This window comes from Trachemys scripta, chromosome 1, assembly GCF_013100865.1.
Source record: "Trachemys scripta elegans isolate TJP31775 chromosome 1, CAS_Tse_1.0, whole genome shotgun sequence".
In the NCBI taxonomy this organism is placed as follows: Eukaryota; Metazoa; Chordata; order Testudines; family Emydidae; genus Trachemys; species Trachemys scripta.
Window position 1 is genome coordinate 37,899,961 of NC_048298.1, and position 19,018 is coordinate 37,918,978.

The window sequence follows — 19,018 nt, forward strand, 5'->3', positions numbered from 1 at the left end:
AGATTCCATGAACTCCCATTCATTTTGTATGTTGTTTACATTGGATCTTCTGGTGCAACAGTGACACACATGACCCTGACATTTTCTTTTTGATTTATGTAAATTCTTATTCTTTACTTGTGACCACAACTTAAAAGTGTGTTCAAGTGACAATTTTTGACATATCGGTTCCTATTGTAATGGCATTTGGAGTCCAGTGGTTGCCTGGAACGGCAATGCTATCAATAAATATTCACCACCATCCATTACCATCCACCACTGATGTTTTGGAAATTTTATAAAATCCTGGAATCCCCCAAGCCCTTGTATAAAAGTTTACGATTAGTCAGTGTCCTTTATTTAAAATTTAATTTTAGTTTATCTTCAATCAGGGTCTCAGTCAAGTCATTGTTCTTTTTTACTTAAAGTAATATTTTAATGTTAAATGTTCTCCTATTTCTCTGCTCAAGTGTCACTATCTAAAGATGAGTTCTTTAGATAGTGACACTTTCTTTCTCACTTTCAGTGGTGCATTTTCATAGATTCCAAGGCCGGAAGAGACTATTATGATCATCTAGTCTGATCTGTATAACACAGGCCAGAGAACTTCCCCAGCACAATTCCTCAAGCAGATCTTTTAGTTTAAAAAAAAACAAAAACAAACAAACAAACAAAAAAAACCCACCACCAACAAAAAAAATGCAATCTTGCTTTTAAAATGGTCGGTGGAAAAAAATCAACCTCAACCCTTGGTAAATGATTCTAACTGTTAATTCCCCTCACTGTTAAAAATTGACACCTTATATCCATATCTATGATGTCCATAGATATTCAAACATCAGTTTTATTTCAATTAGGTTGTTTTTATTTTAAATGAAATATTCATTTAATGAATATGATTCATTTAATGAATTTCATTTAATAATTAATAGGGGAGAGGGATAGGTCAGTGGTTTGAGCATTGGCCTGCTAAACCCAGGTTTGAGAGTTCAATCCTTGAGGGGGCCACTTAGGGATCTGGGGCAAAAACAGTACTTGGCCCTGCTAGTGAAGGCAGGGGGCTGGACTCAATGACCTTTCAAGGTCCCTTCCAGTTCTAGGAGATAGGATATCTCCATTAATTTATTTTTGGGGGGGGGATAGCTCAGTGGTTTGAGCATTGGCCTGCTAAACCCAGGGTTGGGAGTCCAATCCTTGAGGGGGTCATTTAGGGAACTGGGGTAAAAATCATTCTGGGGATTAGGTCCTGCTTTGAGCAGGGGGTTGGACTAGATGACCTCCTGAGGTCCCTTCCAACCCTGATATTCTATGATCCTTTTATGGAAAAAAGCCCTTTTATTTATTTATTTACATCTTAGGATGCACTATTTCCACATGCAGACATGAAGTCTATTGGACTGAAATTATAAAACAATCTCCCTGTACTGGAATATTTTTGTACGCCTCAAATCAACAGAATAAAACAGAACTCCAAGTTCACTTTGCCACTGACAAAATACAACAGAGAGTTCTTAATTCTTGTCCCAGATGGCAAAGAACTAATATTCCACTTTAATCACTTCTCATAGCTGGATGGAACTCATTCTTTTCCCCCCACCCCATCTAGCTTCTTTAAGGTTCTCCTGGTTCTTCTTTAAAGAAGACTGGGAAATAGCAGTGATGTGAGCACTCACTCTTAAATGTGATGTGATATAACCTATGCGGTCAAATTTTATTGTCAACAAATTCTTAGGCTTTACTACCATAGCAATCTTTTCCTTGTCAATGGCTTTCACAGTATCCTTGAGTGAAAATGAGGACAACAAAGACACTAATGTTAAAAAGATGTGGAATAAGAACAGAGAGATTACTTGATGCAGAAAAGAGTCGCAGCAGCATACCATGAAAATTCTAGATGCTGCTGCTGTACATCACTGAGCAATATCAGCAGAGTGCCTCAAAAATTACATGCAAAAGATTTTAATGTGCTAGTCCCGTACAGCTCTCTCGTTTACCTTCCCCCCACCCCACCTCCATTAGTCTGGGAAGTCCACAAATCATCAGAGCTCACAGGGATAACAGAAATGAAGCTTCAAGTCTGTAGCGAGCATTTTTCTAAACGTTGCCATGGTGACCTCCAGAATGTTGATCCCCAGAGAGTTCAGTGCAATATTCTGAGGGAACCAGAGCAGGACAAAGAAATGACACCCATTGCAAAAGGCAACAGGAAATATATATTTCTGAAAGCATATGTATAAAGGAATTAGTCAGAACGGAGTGCTAAGGGTGTTTGTATGAAAAAGGTGCAGCCTTCATATTTTAAACTTCAAAGCAGTTTGGTCTAGTGGATTAGGCGCAGAGCTGGGGGCCAAGAATTCCTGAATTATAACCCCTGATTCATCTACTGCTTGGCCTTGGGTAAATCACTTAGCCTCTCTGTGCTTCAGTCTCCCCTGTGTGAAATACCGATGGGGTATAGCAAGGATTAATTAATATCTGTACATTTCTACAGAAATGTAATACTGCAGCATAACAATAATTACTAAATGTAGTTAGGCCCAAAATTTGACATATTTACTTAATTTAACAGGATTGATTTCACAGAATAAGGAAAAACAAACAGAAAAGTCAATGTATTTGTGCCCAATTGAAATTCTACCAAGTACCCAACAGAATCAGTTGGCCCCTTAGGCAGTTATACTTTCTTAATGCATTTCTCAGGAAATCAAGGGAATTAAATATCTGTCCCAGCATAAAAGCAACAAGTTCCAAACAAGATACAGTCTCAATATACTTTCTAGAAAAACGATAGGATGCCTTCATTTAACATGCTACTTTTCTACAATGACCATATACACAGAAATAAATCAGTCTTACTTGACACCAATACTTCTGTTTCCACGCCTGGACCATATCAGATATGCCACAGCCCACAAACACTAAATAAGATTCAATCAATATTTTTTCCATCAGGCAGCACATTTCAGCCAGAGCTTATTATCAGCCACTGGCAGACACTTTTGCACACAAAGGAGCTCTAAAAATCAGTTAATCCTACATAGCTTTATGTTCCTCCACTCAAATGTCCACTTGCACACTGCAGTTTCTTTGCCCAGAATATGTAGAACGTGACCATGTATTCCATTCCTATTTAGATTACCACTACTAAGTGTTATAATCCTTGAGGCATTCCATAACTCCTACACTCTCTCTGCCACCAGCTAGCAGTCGTCCTAATACAAATCCAATCTGTTACTGCAGATGGTTTTCTTAATCCTAAATCTAATATATATTCAGTCAGGTAAAAATCTGTCTACCATCATCTTTTCAGGTTGATAAGGTACTAAAAAAGTTGACAGACTTATTCCTTCCTCGTTTACCAAGAGAGCTTTACCCTTTCACGTTATTAGTCACTGCATGACAGCAGGCAACACTTTGTTTAACGTCACCTTTGTACTTTGCCCTGAGACTAATGAATAGCCACCTGTAGAGATGATGTTCAAAAGTAAAGCCCCATTCTTATTCAATATACAAATTCTTATTGCTCCATTAACAATGAAAAATGAAGAGGCAGGGAAGGAGAAGCTACGTTAGTGTAAATTTTACTTCATTTACAGCCTCTACAATGGCCTTTAGCAACTTGTGAACAATGGGTTTCATCAATCCACCATCACTGCTATCCCACACATGTGCTGCTTACCAAGAAAGCATTTGTTAAATATATATCTACATGTTGCTTAACAGTATAGCTAGTATTCTGTGCTGAGGTGCTTGTAACAGTGTAAACTGGTCTCCCAGGCTTTTCACACTTCTGAGATTCATAGACCTTTGAGACGCTTCCTTTATGTTCTCTGGGTGATCAGTTCTTTAGAATACCATTGTTCCAAACCTATGAAAACTTTGTAATAGACTCTCTCAACCTTGCCCGCTAAGCTGCTCTTTCTCAGTAGGGATGTCTTTAAAAATCATGCTCTTGGATGCGTAAGCGATTGAATCTAGAGAAGAGACAATGAGTCCTCCCTTTGTTCATTTCTGATAATCTCTCATTTTCCCTCTCCAAGATCAATGAAAGATTACCCTGTACCTCCAGGTACTGATTGCTCCTAATCACCATTATGTTTTCATAGACAACAAGTTCCTTAACTTTAATATATATATTTTTAATGGATCACTAGTTCGCTTCCCCAATGCTCCCAAAGATGCTATTGTCGGTCTTGAGCCAGTTTTCACCATGGTTTGAATTTGTTCCATCTCCTAAACAGCCACCTGACCAAAGAGCTGGACTGGGGCAATTGTGCTTCCCATCCCTTGCTGATAGATTTCCTTACTGCTATTACATCCTGTAAGCAATGGCACACAGTAGTGTCTTCTTCCATTATGCTAAAAGGCAGCTTTCCCTGCCAGATCAATCTCTTTCTGCTACCACTGTCCATAAGGCCCATAAATGCCACTAAGTGGGTTAGCAGGCCAGGTTGGCTGAGCTGGTTACTCTATATGGGCTATAGCATTCCATTTCTCTTTAAATAGAGCTCCCCAGAGAGATGAGCAACCTCTCTACATGTTGTGCATGTGCATCCCAAGATTTTTACAAGCTGTTTACTCCAGAACCAGAGTGCTTCAGTTCTATGGCACCACCACTCTTGACTCCATTTTAATCCTTTCTGGTTTGTATGTATTGCCATTTTGGTCTTTGCAGGTCTTTAATGAGAGCCCTATAAAAATAATTGATTGTGATAGGAATAGTAATATTGCATTTACCCTCTTGAATCTTGATCCCGTCAAGGCAGGCATTTTATTTATGAAGAATAAAAAGGAAGGATAACAGGCAGCTCTCTAAATAAGAAGCACAAACCAGAAAATTTCTGATCATTCCTGGCAACTGCATATAATAGCTCAATTTACTCTTTATTCAAATAAGTAAAATAATCTTTCACTCATAATGTAAACAGGATTGTCTGGTACAAAATCATGTGGTAATCCAATTTACAGAGAACCCTCACACACTGACAGAGAAACAATTTTAATAAAATTTGCATTTATGATTACAATTTGTATGGGTTTACACCTCTTAAAAGCTTAGGCATTTCCCAGTACAGGAGAATGATATGAAGCAAAAATGAAGATCTTAGAGAAGTCTAACACCTGCAGTCTAACAGCTCCGTGATCTGATGTGTACCCCAAGGTCACAGCCTTAAGCAAAGATTCTACTCTCCATATTCTTCCCAGGTCCTTGATCACAACACAGCACACTGCTCATATGCAACAGTATTATAAAATACAAACTGCAAACGTCAGTGCTGGGAAGTGTAAGCACTAACCACGCAGGCTATCACACTACCTTCCTTGGCAAAGTAGTTAATACATAGTGAAATTTTAAAACTGTAGTTTAAAAAAAAAAAGGGGGGGGGAGGGGGACAAAAAACGTGGCTGAATAAGGTTGCAAGTGTCTTTTCAACAAACAGTGCATCAAAGCTAAAAAAGAAATGTATAAGAAGATATTGTAACAATGACTTGTGCTCCCGCAATTACTGAGCCCTCTCTGTGACCACAGTCACTTTCCCCAGCTGTTTTGTAGTCTCCAGAGGAATGTCACAGCCTGACACATATCTAGGCTTTCCACTATCTTCCCACAAGGTCAGAGTTTTGTTTCTTGAAGTGAGTCAGGCAGCAACTTGCCCAGCCAGCACAGGCACACATTTTAATTCTTCTTAAACTGGTTTTATATGAGATTTTACCAAAATGAGAGCAAATGATAAAATAAACATACTTAAACACTTCCATGCAACACAGCTAGAATGATGCTACAATTAAATTTATAGAATATGAGGTTACCTGGACTTAGAGCAGAAGTGCGGTCTCTCACACTTGTCAAAGAAAACACTTAAGTGCCATGTCCACCCATTATACACTCTCCTCCTTTTCATGGGAGATGACTACCTTTGCAACAGTGAGACAATATATTTGGTTTTGGACATTTGTTTCTTTTAAATCGTGTCACATACATACATGGTCATTAGGAAATACTCTACAAAGTATCAGTCTAACTCCCAGTTTATGCCAGCTACTTGTTTTCTCCTTCCTGGTACTTGGCACCCTTTCAACTCTAGATTTCCATTAGTGTATCTAGGGGGACTTTTAGGGTCCCCATGGCTGTTCCATTTCTCCTTATCCATTAACTTCTCTTTTGTAGAGTTAACTACTTCATATGGAACTTCTTTGGTAATACTTTATCATGCAAACAGAGGTAGGCCATCTGTCACAATTATACCAGCTAATATTTTGTCAGCTCAAGGTAAGTTTAAATACACTGGGCCTGATTTGAATCAGCTGGGACAAGGACTGCAAACTGCCCACGAAGGCAGTGAATCAGCACATCCCTTGGTTGCTCTGACCCCACACCTTCACTAGTTAGCTTTGGCCTGCTGTAGGCCCCTGAGGCAAAGTTTGAATTGCTTTGTTCCAGTGCAGATTCCCGCTGGCTGTCTTTCTACCTTCAGAGGCTCTGTGATGAAGTGGAAGCCAGTGCAGAGCAGAGAGTCAATCAAGCCCAGACAGTTCCGAGTGTAAATGGTGGATTCTCTGTTACTTGAAATCTTTAAATCATGAGTTGAGGACTTCAGTAACTCAGCCAGAGATTAGGGGTCTATTGCAGGAGTGAGTGGGTGAGGTTCTTTGGCCTGCAATGTGCAGGAGGTCAGACTAGATGATCATGATGGTCCCTTCTGACCTTAAGGTCTATGAGTTTCTCCCAATCTTTTTATCAAGCATCCTAGCTAATGCTGTCTAGAAAGGATTTTTATTATTTCTTCTTCTTGACATTAACTATATTAAATAGGTCTGTTTGCTACTATTTAAATTTGAGGGCATTTGACCTAATCATTAAGATAAGATAGCTAGACACAACTGCATCAGTGGTGAGGAACTAACTTTGATTAATCAAGAGACTCCATCCCTTCCTCTTAGATTAGGAATTTTCCATTATGAATCATCAGGGTAAGAATACGAGTGCAACTATAAAACTGCAATTGATGCAGCTGCAGCATGTGGGGTGGACAAAAATCAAAGTTTTTAAAATTTAAATTAAATACAGGTTCTTTTTAAAACAAACATTAAAAATTAAATTCTAAGTTGACAACCTTTGTTAAGCCCTAAATTTATTACAATCTATTAAAATAATTTTAATTAAATACCAGAAATAATATTAAAGCAGCACATATTTGCTGGCAAAACTAAGGAAAATCAAACCAATAAACTTAGAGAAGTCACTTGATAATCACCTGGAACCAAGCTAATCATTTTTTAAAGTGCTAAACCAGCTTTTGAGAGCAGAAGCCTCTTCTGCAGGTGAAGAGAGAATTTCTTCTTTGTTTCAGTTTATTCATCTAGTTGAGCTCAATGACTAGATCATTCAAAGTTAAAAACCAATCTGAAGTTGAAAGCAAGAAAGCTTGGTCTCTTCCAATCTATGAACAAAAACTAGGTGTAAGAGGATGAGCTCTACTAGTTCTAAAATCCTTAAACACATGGTTAGCAGAAACAATCACTTCAATTCACTAACTACAGTAATACTTACATTGTTTAATAAAAAAGTTTTAAATGAAAAACAGGTATAGATGAGGAAAAAAGTTTGCATCCAGCACATAAAGTAGTTTTTTTATTACATAAAAAAATACTATTTTTGTGCATTCTTAATTGAATTTAAATTTCCAGCCAAACAGAGCTTGACACAAATCACAAGTAAAAAAATTAATCTAACAAACAAGAAATGCATTATTCACTATTTTCTAACATAATAAAAATGTAAAAATTAAATCTGAGTAAGTGTTAGTTAAGCTACATAACTGCTTTAATAAATAGGTATAGATACAATGTAACCTCTTGGCTAGCAAAAAAGCACCACATTTAGGTAATATTTCGTTGCAAATCAACATGCTTTAATGGTTACCAACCAACAAAAAAATCAATCTTTAGGAAAATATCTAAAAAGTACGAGTACAAATGCAAAACTCAATTAAAATTTCTCATTTAAATCAAGGTTTCCTGCTTGCTGATTTAAATCAAGATTAAAATTGTTGATTTAAATCAATCCACCCTGGCAGCACACTTAATGTCTAACAAAAGCAGATGTGAACACATGACATCAGTGCTCTACAAACTTCACTAGCAATCTATTTTCAGACTGAATGTTATACTCAGTCCTGATCTACAATGCCATTAATGGGACAGACCCAGGCTCTTGGGGTATGTTTAAACTGCAGCTGGCAGCAAGCCTCCCACGCCAGGTCAACAGACTCGCAGTAACTGGGCTCAAGTTAGCACATTAAAAATAGCAATGTAAATGTTGCAGCTCTAGGCTTGAGAGAAGAATAGTCTACTATTTTAGTGCACTAGCTTGGGCCCTGCTAGCATGAATGGGTCTCCCCAGGCTGTAAGGCTGAATCCCAAATGCAGTGTAGACATACCATCACAGACTACCTGTCCTAGACAAGATTTAAGGCACATAGGGCAGAGCTTTCTTAGTAGTGTGCCCCAAACATGGAAGACTACATTCAAGTCTAAACCCCAGCCCTATTTCCCCAATAAAGCCTTCCCTGGAAATGGCATCTCCATCCCTTGTCATCACAGGAGTTCTCCACCATAGGAGTGTGGAGAGAGTAGAAGACAGTCATAAAAGAATGCACCACATCAAAAAAAGGGAGGAGGAGAAAAAGGAGGAGAGCAGGGAGTCAAAATATATCCCCCGCATAGGCATGCTAAATTCGACTGTAATTGTTGTCCAACACTTAAGCTATCATGGCGACAGGTGTCATAATTTGTGAGTACATTTCCACAAAGAAAACTTCTTTCAGAAAGAAACCTAAGGTGATCACCTAAGATCAGCCATGGTCCCAAACCGATCTATTTCTTCAAGCTACACCTACGTAGAAAGCCCTCCTTCCTCGTATTGAAAAAACCCCAGCATGCTTTGAAAACAAAAGTTAGTTTTACCCAGACCTCACATGTCTAAATGTGATCAGCCACCATATTTTTTAAAGAGTTGTCTGGATATTTCTAGACATTTTAAAAAAAACTGTTTATTTCATAAACATTGTGTAACATCGTAACTCCCAACTCAAAAGTTCCTACAGACTGTGATTCTGCTTTGTGTTAATTTGAGCTAGCCACAAATGGAACTCATGTCATTCTGGGGAAAGCAACCAAATGTAAACCAGCTTATATACTATGTATCATTTTTAAATAACTTAACAAAAAAACCTTTTTAGAGGCTGACCTCTAATAAAAAGGCTGGTATTTAAATCTAGATCTTTATTTCCTCTGTTGGGGTCATTAATTTATCATACTTTGCAAAGTCAAATTAAAGGTTATAGTAACAGAAGAGTCAAATATAAAAAAACATTAACGTACAAAAAAGTATCTAAATTCAAAACAGGGTCTTTTTTATGAACACATTTAAGGTCAATATTAAATGATTTACTTGACTAGTACTTACATTGAGTTTGGCATAAAATTACAAAGGAGACTAATATTATTTAATCCCTATTTCTGCCCTAATAAATGAGGATTTTAATTATTAAATATAAACTGAACTGAACTAAATGTTAATATATTTCACAGTTCATAAACACTAATTTACAGTCTGCAAGTGGAGAAAATAAAATCACATTGGCTTTTACAAATATATTCATACAAACAGCATAAAAATCCTGAGAGCCCAGGGCATTTTTTCACATTCGTTAGCACAAAAGTAGTGGTGGTAAAGGTAGAGAGCAGTAGAAGGGGTACATTGAAAACAAACTGACATGTTAATGTAAGCGGTTTTGATTTATAATTACAGTGTTTCAGTTCACATCTGTTCATATCAAACAATTGCTTAAATCACTGTAGTAAAAAAAATGAAATACACTAGATTTCCCAAATTTGCACTGTAACCTGAAAATCCCAATCTTCCAAAGGATCTATAAATTAGGGCTTTTTTGAAGATATATTTTGAGGATCTAGAATTAATGTCATTGATTATTTTTCACAGATGGACTCTTTAAAGGCTGTTTAGCTATATACCATACTTTTTTTTATTATTTAATATTCAGTAGACATCAGTAGCTAATCGGAAACGTGGCGTCAGTACTCTCTCTCTCATGTTATCTAAAGATTACTTTGTGGCAGATAAAAATAGCAGATTTTTATTCACTCACATTTAAGGGGGAAAGGAAATATGTGGTGCATTAAATAGAAATTGTTCAGTGAAGCCACAACAAAATGAGAACCAGAAAAGCTGTGGTTCAGCTTTAAAATAGTAACCTACGAGACTGATCTTAAATTCTATTCTAGTGTGCCCACAGTTTTCTAGATGGTTTCTTGAACACTATGGAGGCTTAGTTTTGCTTTGTTCCTCTCCAAATATTCCTATAGGATGACACAATCCAGTCCAAAAATAAACTAGAGTTTAATTTTGCTTTAGCATTTTTCTGAAGATGCCTGCATTCTTCTAATACGGTATCAATGCACACCCAGCCTACGCTGAACATTTCAAATACTTAGTTATTTATAAAACCAGAACACATGGCCACTGGTGGGGGAGAGCTGAGCGCTCTACTGGGGATTGAGATGGGGGTGTGAGTCATCATTTTCTCCTTTTTCATCCTTTTCTCCCCCTCTGTTTTGGGCTTTGTTCCTGGCAGTAGCATTTATTCTCTCCAAGTAGGACCAAAGCAGCAATGAAGTTCTCTGAATTTGAAATCCAGACAATGCCGTCTATTACTTCAGCTGTATGTGCCTGCTCTGTGCTGTTCAATCAGTTGAGACTCTTTCTTTGTACTCTAGGTTTTCCCCTCCCCTATGTAACAATTCCTATCAGCCAAAAGCCTTTTGCTGCAGTTTTGTTTAGTTTCCCACGTGCTCTGCAGTAGTGAGAAGGGAATGCTGTAGCACTGTAAGCTCAGTGTGTCACTCACCAGTACAAAGGCACTGTATAATACACAGAATTTCAGAAAGCAAACAGGTATATAATACGCTTACATGACAAAACAATGCACTTGAAAATAAATTCCACATTTGAACTAAAATTGTGCTTAGCAATACATTAAACAGCATGCTGAATGGGACATATTGCTCATTTAATATCCCAATGCTCTTTTTTTGTTATGGCCAAACAGAATGGCAAATTTGTTCTCCCGCCCAATTATGCCACTGTGCTGACTGTGTAACAGAACGGGGAAAGAGGAGCAGAAAGTACATCAGAAATAACAAGGTAACTCACATTATTAATGAAACTAACAGTGGGAGGTGGGCAAATTAACTGCCATTATATTTGCCTTACAAATTCAAGCACCTTTCCCCCTTTACACAGCCCTCACACACCCCCTGCTCAATAAAATCTTCAAAGGAAGACCCTCCCAGACTTGCCTCTTTTGTGCACATTCCTCATTCCTTTTGCTGCTCCAACAAGAATTCTTTGCCTGATGCTATGAAAAGGGGTGCGGGCCCAAGGCCTTGAGCCCCTGGGAACCAAGAACTCCTGAATTGCAGTCTTGGATCTAACAGGCTCCCTCTTTGGCCCTGGGCCACTCACTTTGGTCAACACTCCCAAACCTTGGGGCCTCAGATTTAGAGCCTAAATTCATATTGAGGTATCAAAATAACCGGCCTGAATTTCAGGTGTGCAAACACTTGGAGCTCCAATTGAAGTCTATGACAGCTAAGGGTGTCCATCCCCTCTGACAATCAAGCTAGTTAGTTAGTCGCCTAATCTTCAGCACCCAACTTTGAAAATGCTGGCTTTAAATACTGCTTCAGTTTCCTCATCTATAAATAATACTTACCTGACAGGTGTTCTGTGAGGATTAGCTAATATTGTGAGACCACTCTTGAAGATCAAAATGTTATTAAGCATTCTGGTGGGCTGATATTTTGAAGTTGAACTTGATGCCACAGCTCTCCTAAAATGCTAAGAATTTACATTACTGTCTCCTCGATATTAAATTGTACAAAGTAAATACTGTGGTAGGTTATTTGGCAGGAATACCAGAAAGTAAAAGATTAATGTGCAGATCTTCTACATCTCAAGACAGACAAATTTATTCCTTAAAATATAAAAAAAAAGTGTTCTGGAATCTGAGTGCATAAGCATTATGATACAGTTCTTAATTACATGATCATATACAATTTTTTACACTGGATCCCGGTCTCATTTAATACATAGAGTCCATAAGCTTATGGGCCACCCAAGCCACAACATCCACGTTAGCACGCTAACTCAAGCCCCACTAGTGGAAGTCTGTCTACCCAGGCAGGGAGGCTCACTCCCAGCTGCAATATAGACATACAGCAGAACCTCAGAGTTACAAACACCTCGGGAATGGAGGTTGTTCATAACTCTGAAATGCAACTCTGAACAAAACAGTATGGTCCTTTCAAAAGTTTACAACTGAACATTGACTTAGTACAGCTTTCAAACTTCACTATGACTTAATTTAAATGAAACAAGCACAGAAACAGTTCTTACCTTGTCAAATCATTTTTTTTAAACTTCCCCCTTTTTAGTAGTCTACATTTAAAATAGTACAGGACTGCACAGTATTTGCCTTTGGGGGGTGGGGGGGAGTCAAATTCAAGTGTCTCAATTCGCGTGTCGTCCCCCCCCCCCACGCGCGGTTTAAATCTAGTCAGTCTGATCTTTTGGCTCCTTGCATGCTTTCTGCTTCCGCAGCCCCATGTGCACTGTCCCATTCCATCCTCCCACATTGACAATCCCCTTCACTCTGCATAATTAACATGTCCCAGTGCAATTACCACCTTCCTGTCCCCTTCTGTCTTTCCATCTCTCCCCACACAACCTAGTTTTACTGTTGTTGCCCTTCCTCCCCTCTCTTCCTTCCACCATCTAATTCAGCTGTGAGGGGAAAGCAATGAAGCAAAATTTCTCCCACCTTTTGGTTCCAGTTTGACTAATAAAGTATTTGGAAGCACAAATGCTTAAAAGTATTTTTGGAGTAACAAAACAATTCAACTGCAATGCCAAATTAATATAACGTGCTTCAATCTTAATGTGTTTCATATAGTTTTTCCACATTTCTGTGCCAAAAAAAATCATTTTTATTGCACAAATCCATTCTGGGTGTTCTGTGCCTCTAGGTACCATAGGAATACAAAATAATTAAGTCTTTTAAAAATAGTTGCTATAAAGAGGCATCGTCCCACTCCATATATCTGCTAATCCAGTGCTATCCCAATCTCTTAGGGCTGGTCTACACTGGGGGGGGATCGATCTAAGATACACAACTTCAGCTACGCGAATAGCATAGCTGAAGTCGAAGTATCTAGGATCGAATTACCTGGGGGTCCACACGGCGCGGGATCGACGGCCGCGGCTCCCCCGTCGACTGTGCTACTGTCGCTCGCTCCGGTGGAGTTCTGGAGTCGACGGGGAGCGCGTTCGGGGATTGATATATCGCGTCTTAACGAGACGCGATATATTGATCCCCGATGGATCGATTACTACCCGCCAATCTGGCGGGTAGTGAAGACGTACCCTGAGACACTGCGGGATTAGTATCTGACAAAGAACTCAAAATTTAGGAAGATGCTTCTAATTGCAATGCATTACTGGTACAAAGGCACGTATATAAATTAGAAATGATGTTTCCACTCAGAGCTTTAATCTGTATGTTCATAAAGTTAAAACAGATGAAAAACAATATGTATTAGAGATCACATTAATTCTGCCACAACGGATAAAAATGTTGACACTAATTTAACTAACTGGTATGTTTTTCTATTGAAATTGACAGAGGAACATATATACCAAGAGAGTTTGCCAACACGGTAACCATCAATTTAAAGCGGCTTGCTGTTGTATACTCTGAGTTTCGATGTGTGAATAAAATGACTCATTTCCTGAAGATGAGGTTTTATATATTTTGAACGGCAATTTTTAACTTGTAAGCTATTTTGAAATTAAAATCCTATACTAAATGTCTCTATACCCTGCTGCATGTTTATTTCTTTAAAAGATTCTGCTTACTGCATAAGCATGAGAAAACAGAAGGGGGAAAAAAAACGTGAAATGGGGCACTTAGTGATGAGACTGACATGAAAAACAACTCAGTCAATCATAATGCAAACATGCTGGTTCAACTGCAATACAAGAGTGTTCCCCCTTCCCCATGCCCCCCGTCCCGAGACTTCAGGAAGTTTGAATGTATAGTTATTGCCACATGTTCATTAAATATATCTTGCTTTGGTGTTTGTAAGACACATCACTGTGGTATTTAGACGGTGAGTCATAAGAGCAAAGTACTACACACAACTCAAAAATCCTTAGATTCTCAAAAAATATCACTGGCTGAATCAGGGTCATTGTAATGCCTTAGGGACGGGGCCGGCTCCAGGCACCAGCCTGGCAAGCAGGTGCTTGGGGCGGCCACTCCAGAGAGGGGCGGCATGTCCAGGTATTCGGCGGCAATTCGGCAGACGGTCCCTCACTCCCGCTGGGAGCAAAGGACCTCCCGCCGAATTGCTGCCGCAGATCGCGATCGCAGCTTTTGGGGGGGGGGGGGGGCTGCTTGGGGCAGCCAAAACCCTGGAGCCGGCCCTGCTTAGGGACATCATCCCCAGATCTTCAGGACCAGAACAACCAGTGATAGCTCCTCGGAAATCCTTCCAGGTTTTAACTAACTAACTGCATGTTAGGAGGTTTTTAAGATTTGATCCTGCAACCATCAACTTCTCTAGTGAAGCTTAGACTGACGATGTGCAGAGTAGGCACCAGGTAGCACTGTATGGACATTTGTTCGGTGCAGACATGATCAATGAACCTTATATACCTTCCTGTTGAATCTCTACTTAATTTAAGTAGATCCCAATAACTTCTAGACACAACAACAATCCCATAAGCCAAGGTTGCCCTCCTATAGATGGTTGATGGTTTTTGCACTACTGACAGGCTAGTAATTTTATGAGTTCACAGAAACTTGCAGCCATAGGAAACAGAAGGTGAGACTGTTGAGAAAATGTAGTAAATTAAAAAGACTGGAAGAAATCTGTGGCAGCATGGTTATCACTATCATTATAGCCACTCAGAACCTCCCATGGTAACAGCAAGGATACAACTCACTCAGATCTTTCTGTTCCAAAAGCACACTTAAGCAAAAGGAGAACTTCCATTAGCAGCAGAGAGTCTATGACACACAGATAACACGTTCTAATTCTACCTATTAAAAGGTATCATAGCTATTACATAGGTAAGGTATGTAACAATATTATCAAACACTCCTAGACCAAGGAGAAGTAAAATATGGTATATGCTCTCAATATAGATTGCAATAAAACTATAACAGTTGTGAAATATCATTATGGGCTATACACCGATGGTGATGTAATAACATTTTTTAAAAGGATTTAACATATTAACTGGAGTTCTTAGCTTACTGTTAGAAAACAATTGCCTCTAGATTTGAAAAAATGACTTCCAGAGGGCAGTAATGCTCTCAGACTGAAACTTCAGGCATTGAAAACTCTACTTACCATGAAATAGAAAAACATTGCACTGAAATTTGTATTCTAAATCCAAATCTTCAGTGCAAAAATACACACAGCTATAGATACTACATATGGGGCAAAATAAACCTAAATCCCATTTGAAATGGAAAATAGGTCTACAGTACAGGACTCAGGGCCCAACTGGTGTTTGAACAGATTGTTTAAAACTGGCATTTACTGACAGCCCAAGATTGCCTCTTTGTTCAAGCAGACATGGATAGCTAACAACACTAACAAGATCATGGTAACAGTTTAAGTTGAGTACTGACTACAAATTTTTTAAAGTTTATCTTTTTACAATTAATAAAAAACACATAAGTCCTGATTGAGCATTCTTGGTGTGCTCAAAATTAGCCCCAAGTTCCATAGGAATATTAAATGTACTGGGATTTCAAAATTAGGTCTTCATTTTGGCATCATCTGCTAGTTTACTAAATCATTTTTATGGTTTCTGATCATACAGCACTAGCAGTTATAAACTACTTTATTTGTGAAAAACTGAAATACTTACATTCACTTTTTCACTAACTCTTCTTTACTGCACTTAGTTCTTTTCCAGGACAGTTTTAAATCTTCTTCTTTTTCACCTTTACCTATGAAAAACAAGGAAAAGAATTACAAAAATATCCATTATATTTATTCTTCTTACACTTCGGAATACTTATGTAAGGTGTTCTGTAATGGTTCAGAACCGTGTATTTAAAAAAAGTATATAGAGTCAAGTTTATTTATTTTTAAACAAATTTTTGCCGTACCATAAGTTTGAATCCCAAGACTAAATGGAGCACTGCTCTGGGTTCACTCTCAATACTGGCTCAGGCAAGTCAGACATACAATTAATTGCAGACAGATGACTAATCACTAAAGAATTGAGAACTCATATGGTACAGTACCTGAAAGAATGTATGTTTTATATTAAGGATTGGGTTTTGTATGTTCTGACTGCACTCTAGGAGAACCTGAGCACTCTCACCTTCCATTGTCTGAAGTGCTCAGCACCTTGGCAGGATCAGACAGCTTCAGAATACTTTGTAGAGGGGAAACAGCACCTAGACATCTAAGGGCAAATAAAATACTGCCTCATTAGCACTCAAGACCACTACTCTATTATAAAAATGATGTCAAAAGGAAGTAAAACTAGGCTGTTCAACTTGAATATGAAGAGGATGACTGTTTTGGAAGAAATCTGGCACATGATGGCATATATGACATTAGTGGATGGGCAGGTGAATGAGCCCCTGATGGTGTGGCTGATGTGGTTGGGTCCTCTGATGCTGTTGCCAGAGTAGATATGGGGACAGAGTAGGCAACGAGGTTTGCTACAGGGATAGGTTCCCGGGTTGGTGTTTCTGTGGTGTGATGTGTAGTTGCTGGTGAGTATTTGCTTCAGGTTGGGGGGTTGTCTGTAAGAGAGGACTGGCCTGCCTCCCAAGGTCTGTGAGAGTGAGGATAGGTTGTAGATTTTTCATTTTCCAGGATAGGTTGTAGATTGTGAATAATGCGCTGAGAGGTTTTAGCTGGGGGCTGTATGTGATGGCCAGTGGTGTTCTGTTATTGTCTTTGTTGGGCCTGTCCTGTAGTAGGTGATTTCTGGGTACCCGTCTTGCTCTGTCAACCTGTTTCCTCACTTCCCCAGGTGGGTATTGTAGTTTTACGAATGCTTGATAAAGATCTTGTAGGTGTTTGTCTCTGTCTGAGGGGTTGGAGCAAATTTGGTTGTATCTTAGGGCTTGGCTGTAGACAATGGATCGTGTGATGTGTCTTGGATGGAAGCTGGAGGCATGTAGGAACGTATAGCGGTCAGTAGGTTTCCGGTATAGGGTGGTGTTTATGTGACCATCACTTATTTGTACTGTAGTGTCCAGGAAGTGGATCTCTTGTGTGGACTGGTCCAGGTTGAGGTTGATGGTGGGGTGGAAATTGTTGAAGTCCAGGTGGAATGCCCCTCTGCCATGTACATTGGCCAAACCGGACAGTCCCTCCGCAAAAGAATAAATGGACACAAATCGGACATCAGGAATGGTAACATACACAAGCCAGTAAGTGAACACTTCAATCTCCCTGGTCATTCTATTACAGATTTAAAAGTCACTATCATTGAACAAAAAAACTTCAGAAACAGACTTCAAAAAGAAACAGCAGAACTAAAATTCATTTGCAAATTCAACACCATTAATCTGGGCTTGAATAGGGACTGGGAGTGGCTGGCTCACTACAGAAGCAGCTTTTCCTCTCCTGGAATTGACACCTCCTCATCTATTATTGGGAGTGGACTACATCCACCCTGATTGAATTGGCCCTGTCAACACTGGTTCTCCACTTGCGAAGTAACTCCCTGCTCTCCATGTGTCAGTATATAATGCCTGCATCTGTAACTTTCACTCTATGCATCCGAAGAAGTGAGGTTTTTACTCATGAAAGCTTATGCCCAAATAAATCTGTTAGTCTTTAAGGTGCCACCAGACTCCTTGTTGTTTTTGTAGATTAGTTTATGTCCCTTTAAGCAATGTCCTGTGTATGCCAATATATGCAATAAAGGATTGTGAAACTACTGTCCCTAGCAAACCTGGACATAGTCCTAAACCAGGCTACTAGATTCAAATCATTCCCCACCCCAGTTCACCTCTGTATCGGAGTTTGTGACTATGGCTTGCTGACCTCTAGCTCCCTCAAGGAGTGTTAGTTGAAGGCCTTCACCTTTGGAAGTCTTGCTTCATGGTGGTTTGTCAGCACCAGTGTCCAGTGTGCTTCATGGCACCTAAGACTTATTTATTTTGTAAAAAATTTGACTGGGTTTAATGTTCTTTGCATTCCATGTGTCTAGTTGCCATGGTAATAAGCACTATTTAAGGGTACACACAATTCATCTCTTCCAACCCCACTTCCATTCTCTGATAATACTTTATTATTCTTTATGATGTACCAATAATTTGCTCAGAGCTATACAAGACAAAGGAAAATCTGATCCCTTTTTGAAGGAACTTACAATCAAAATAGACAAAGATCAGACACAAAGATGCTTTGGCAAACTCAGGGGCAGGGCCGGCTCCTGGGTTTTGGCCGCCCCAAGCAGCCCAAAAAAAAAAAAAAAAAAAAGCTATTCGGTGGAAGGTCCTTCGCTACGAGCGGGAGTGAGGGACCATCCGCCAAATTGCCACCGAATAGCTGGACGTGCCGCCCCTATCCGGAGCAGCCGCCCCAAGCACCTGCTTGCCAAGCTGGTGCCTGGAGCCGGCCCTGCTCAGGGGTGCTGAGTCAGGGCACCTTTCTGATCTTCAGTGTTTGAATCTGAAGAAAGAAGGATATGAATTTGAAAGAAGGATGCTTGATGCACTGGGCTAGAGGGGTCATTCCAAGCAAGAAGGCGGCATGAAACAGAGCAGGGCCGGCTCTGGCTTTTTGGCCGCCCCAAGCGAAAAACAAAAACAAACAAAAAAAACCACCCTGTGGTGCGGCCGGAGCCACGGGGACTCCCTGCGCTGCAGATGTGCCCTCGCTAGCGCGGGGAGGGGGATGGGGCGGG

The 19,018-nt window shown here is 39.5% G+C and overlaps 1 protein-coding gene across 1 annotated transcript in view; it reads right to left on the reverse strand.

Annotated features, from left to right (window-relative positions):
• Positions 1–19,018, reverse strand: part of PLXNB2 (plexin B2) — a 346,449-nt gene that overhangs the window by 124,265 nt on the left and 203,166 nt on the right. Inside the window, exon 3 of the mRNA XM_034767793.1 lies at positions 16,007–16,088. Coding sequence (XP_034623684.1) covers positions 16,007–16,008 — 2 coding nt within the window. The 5' untranslated portion in view covers positions 16,009–16,088. The remainder of the gene's footprint in view (positions 1–16,006; positions 16,089–19,018) is intronic.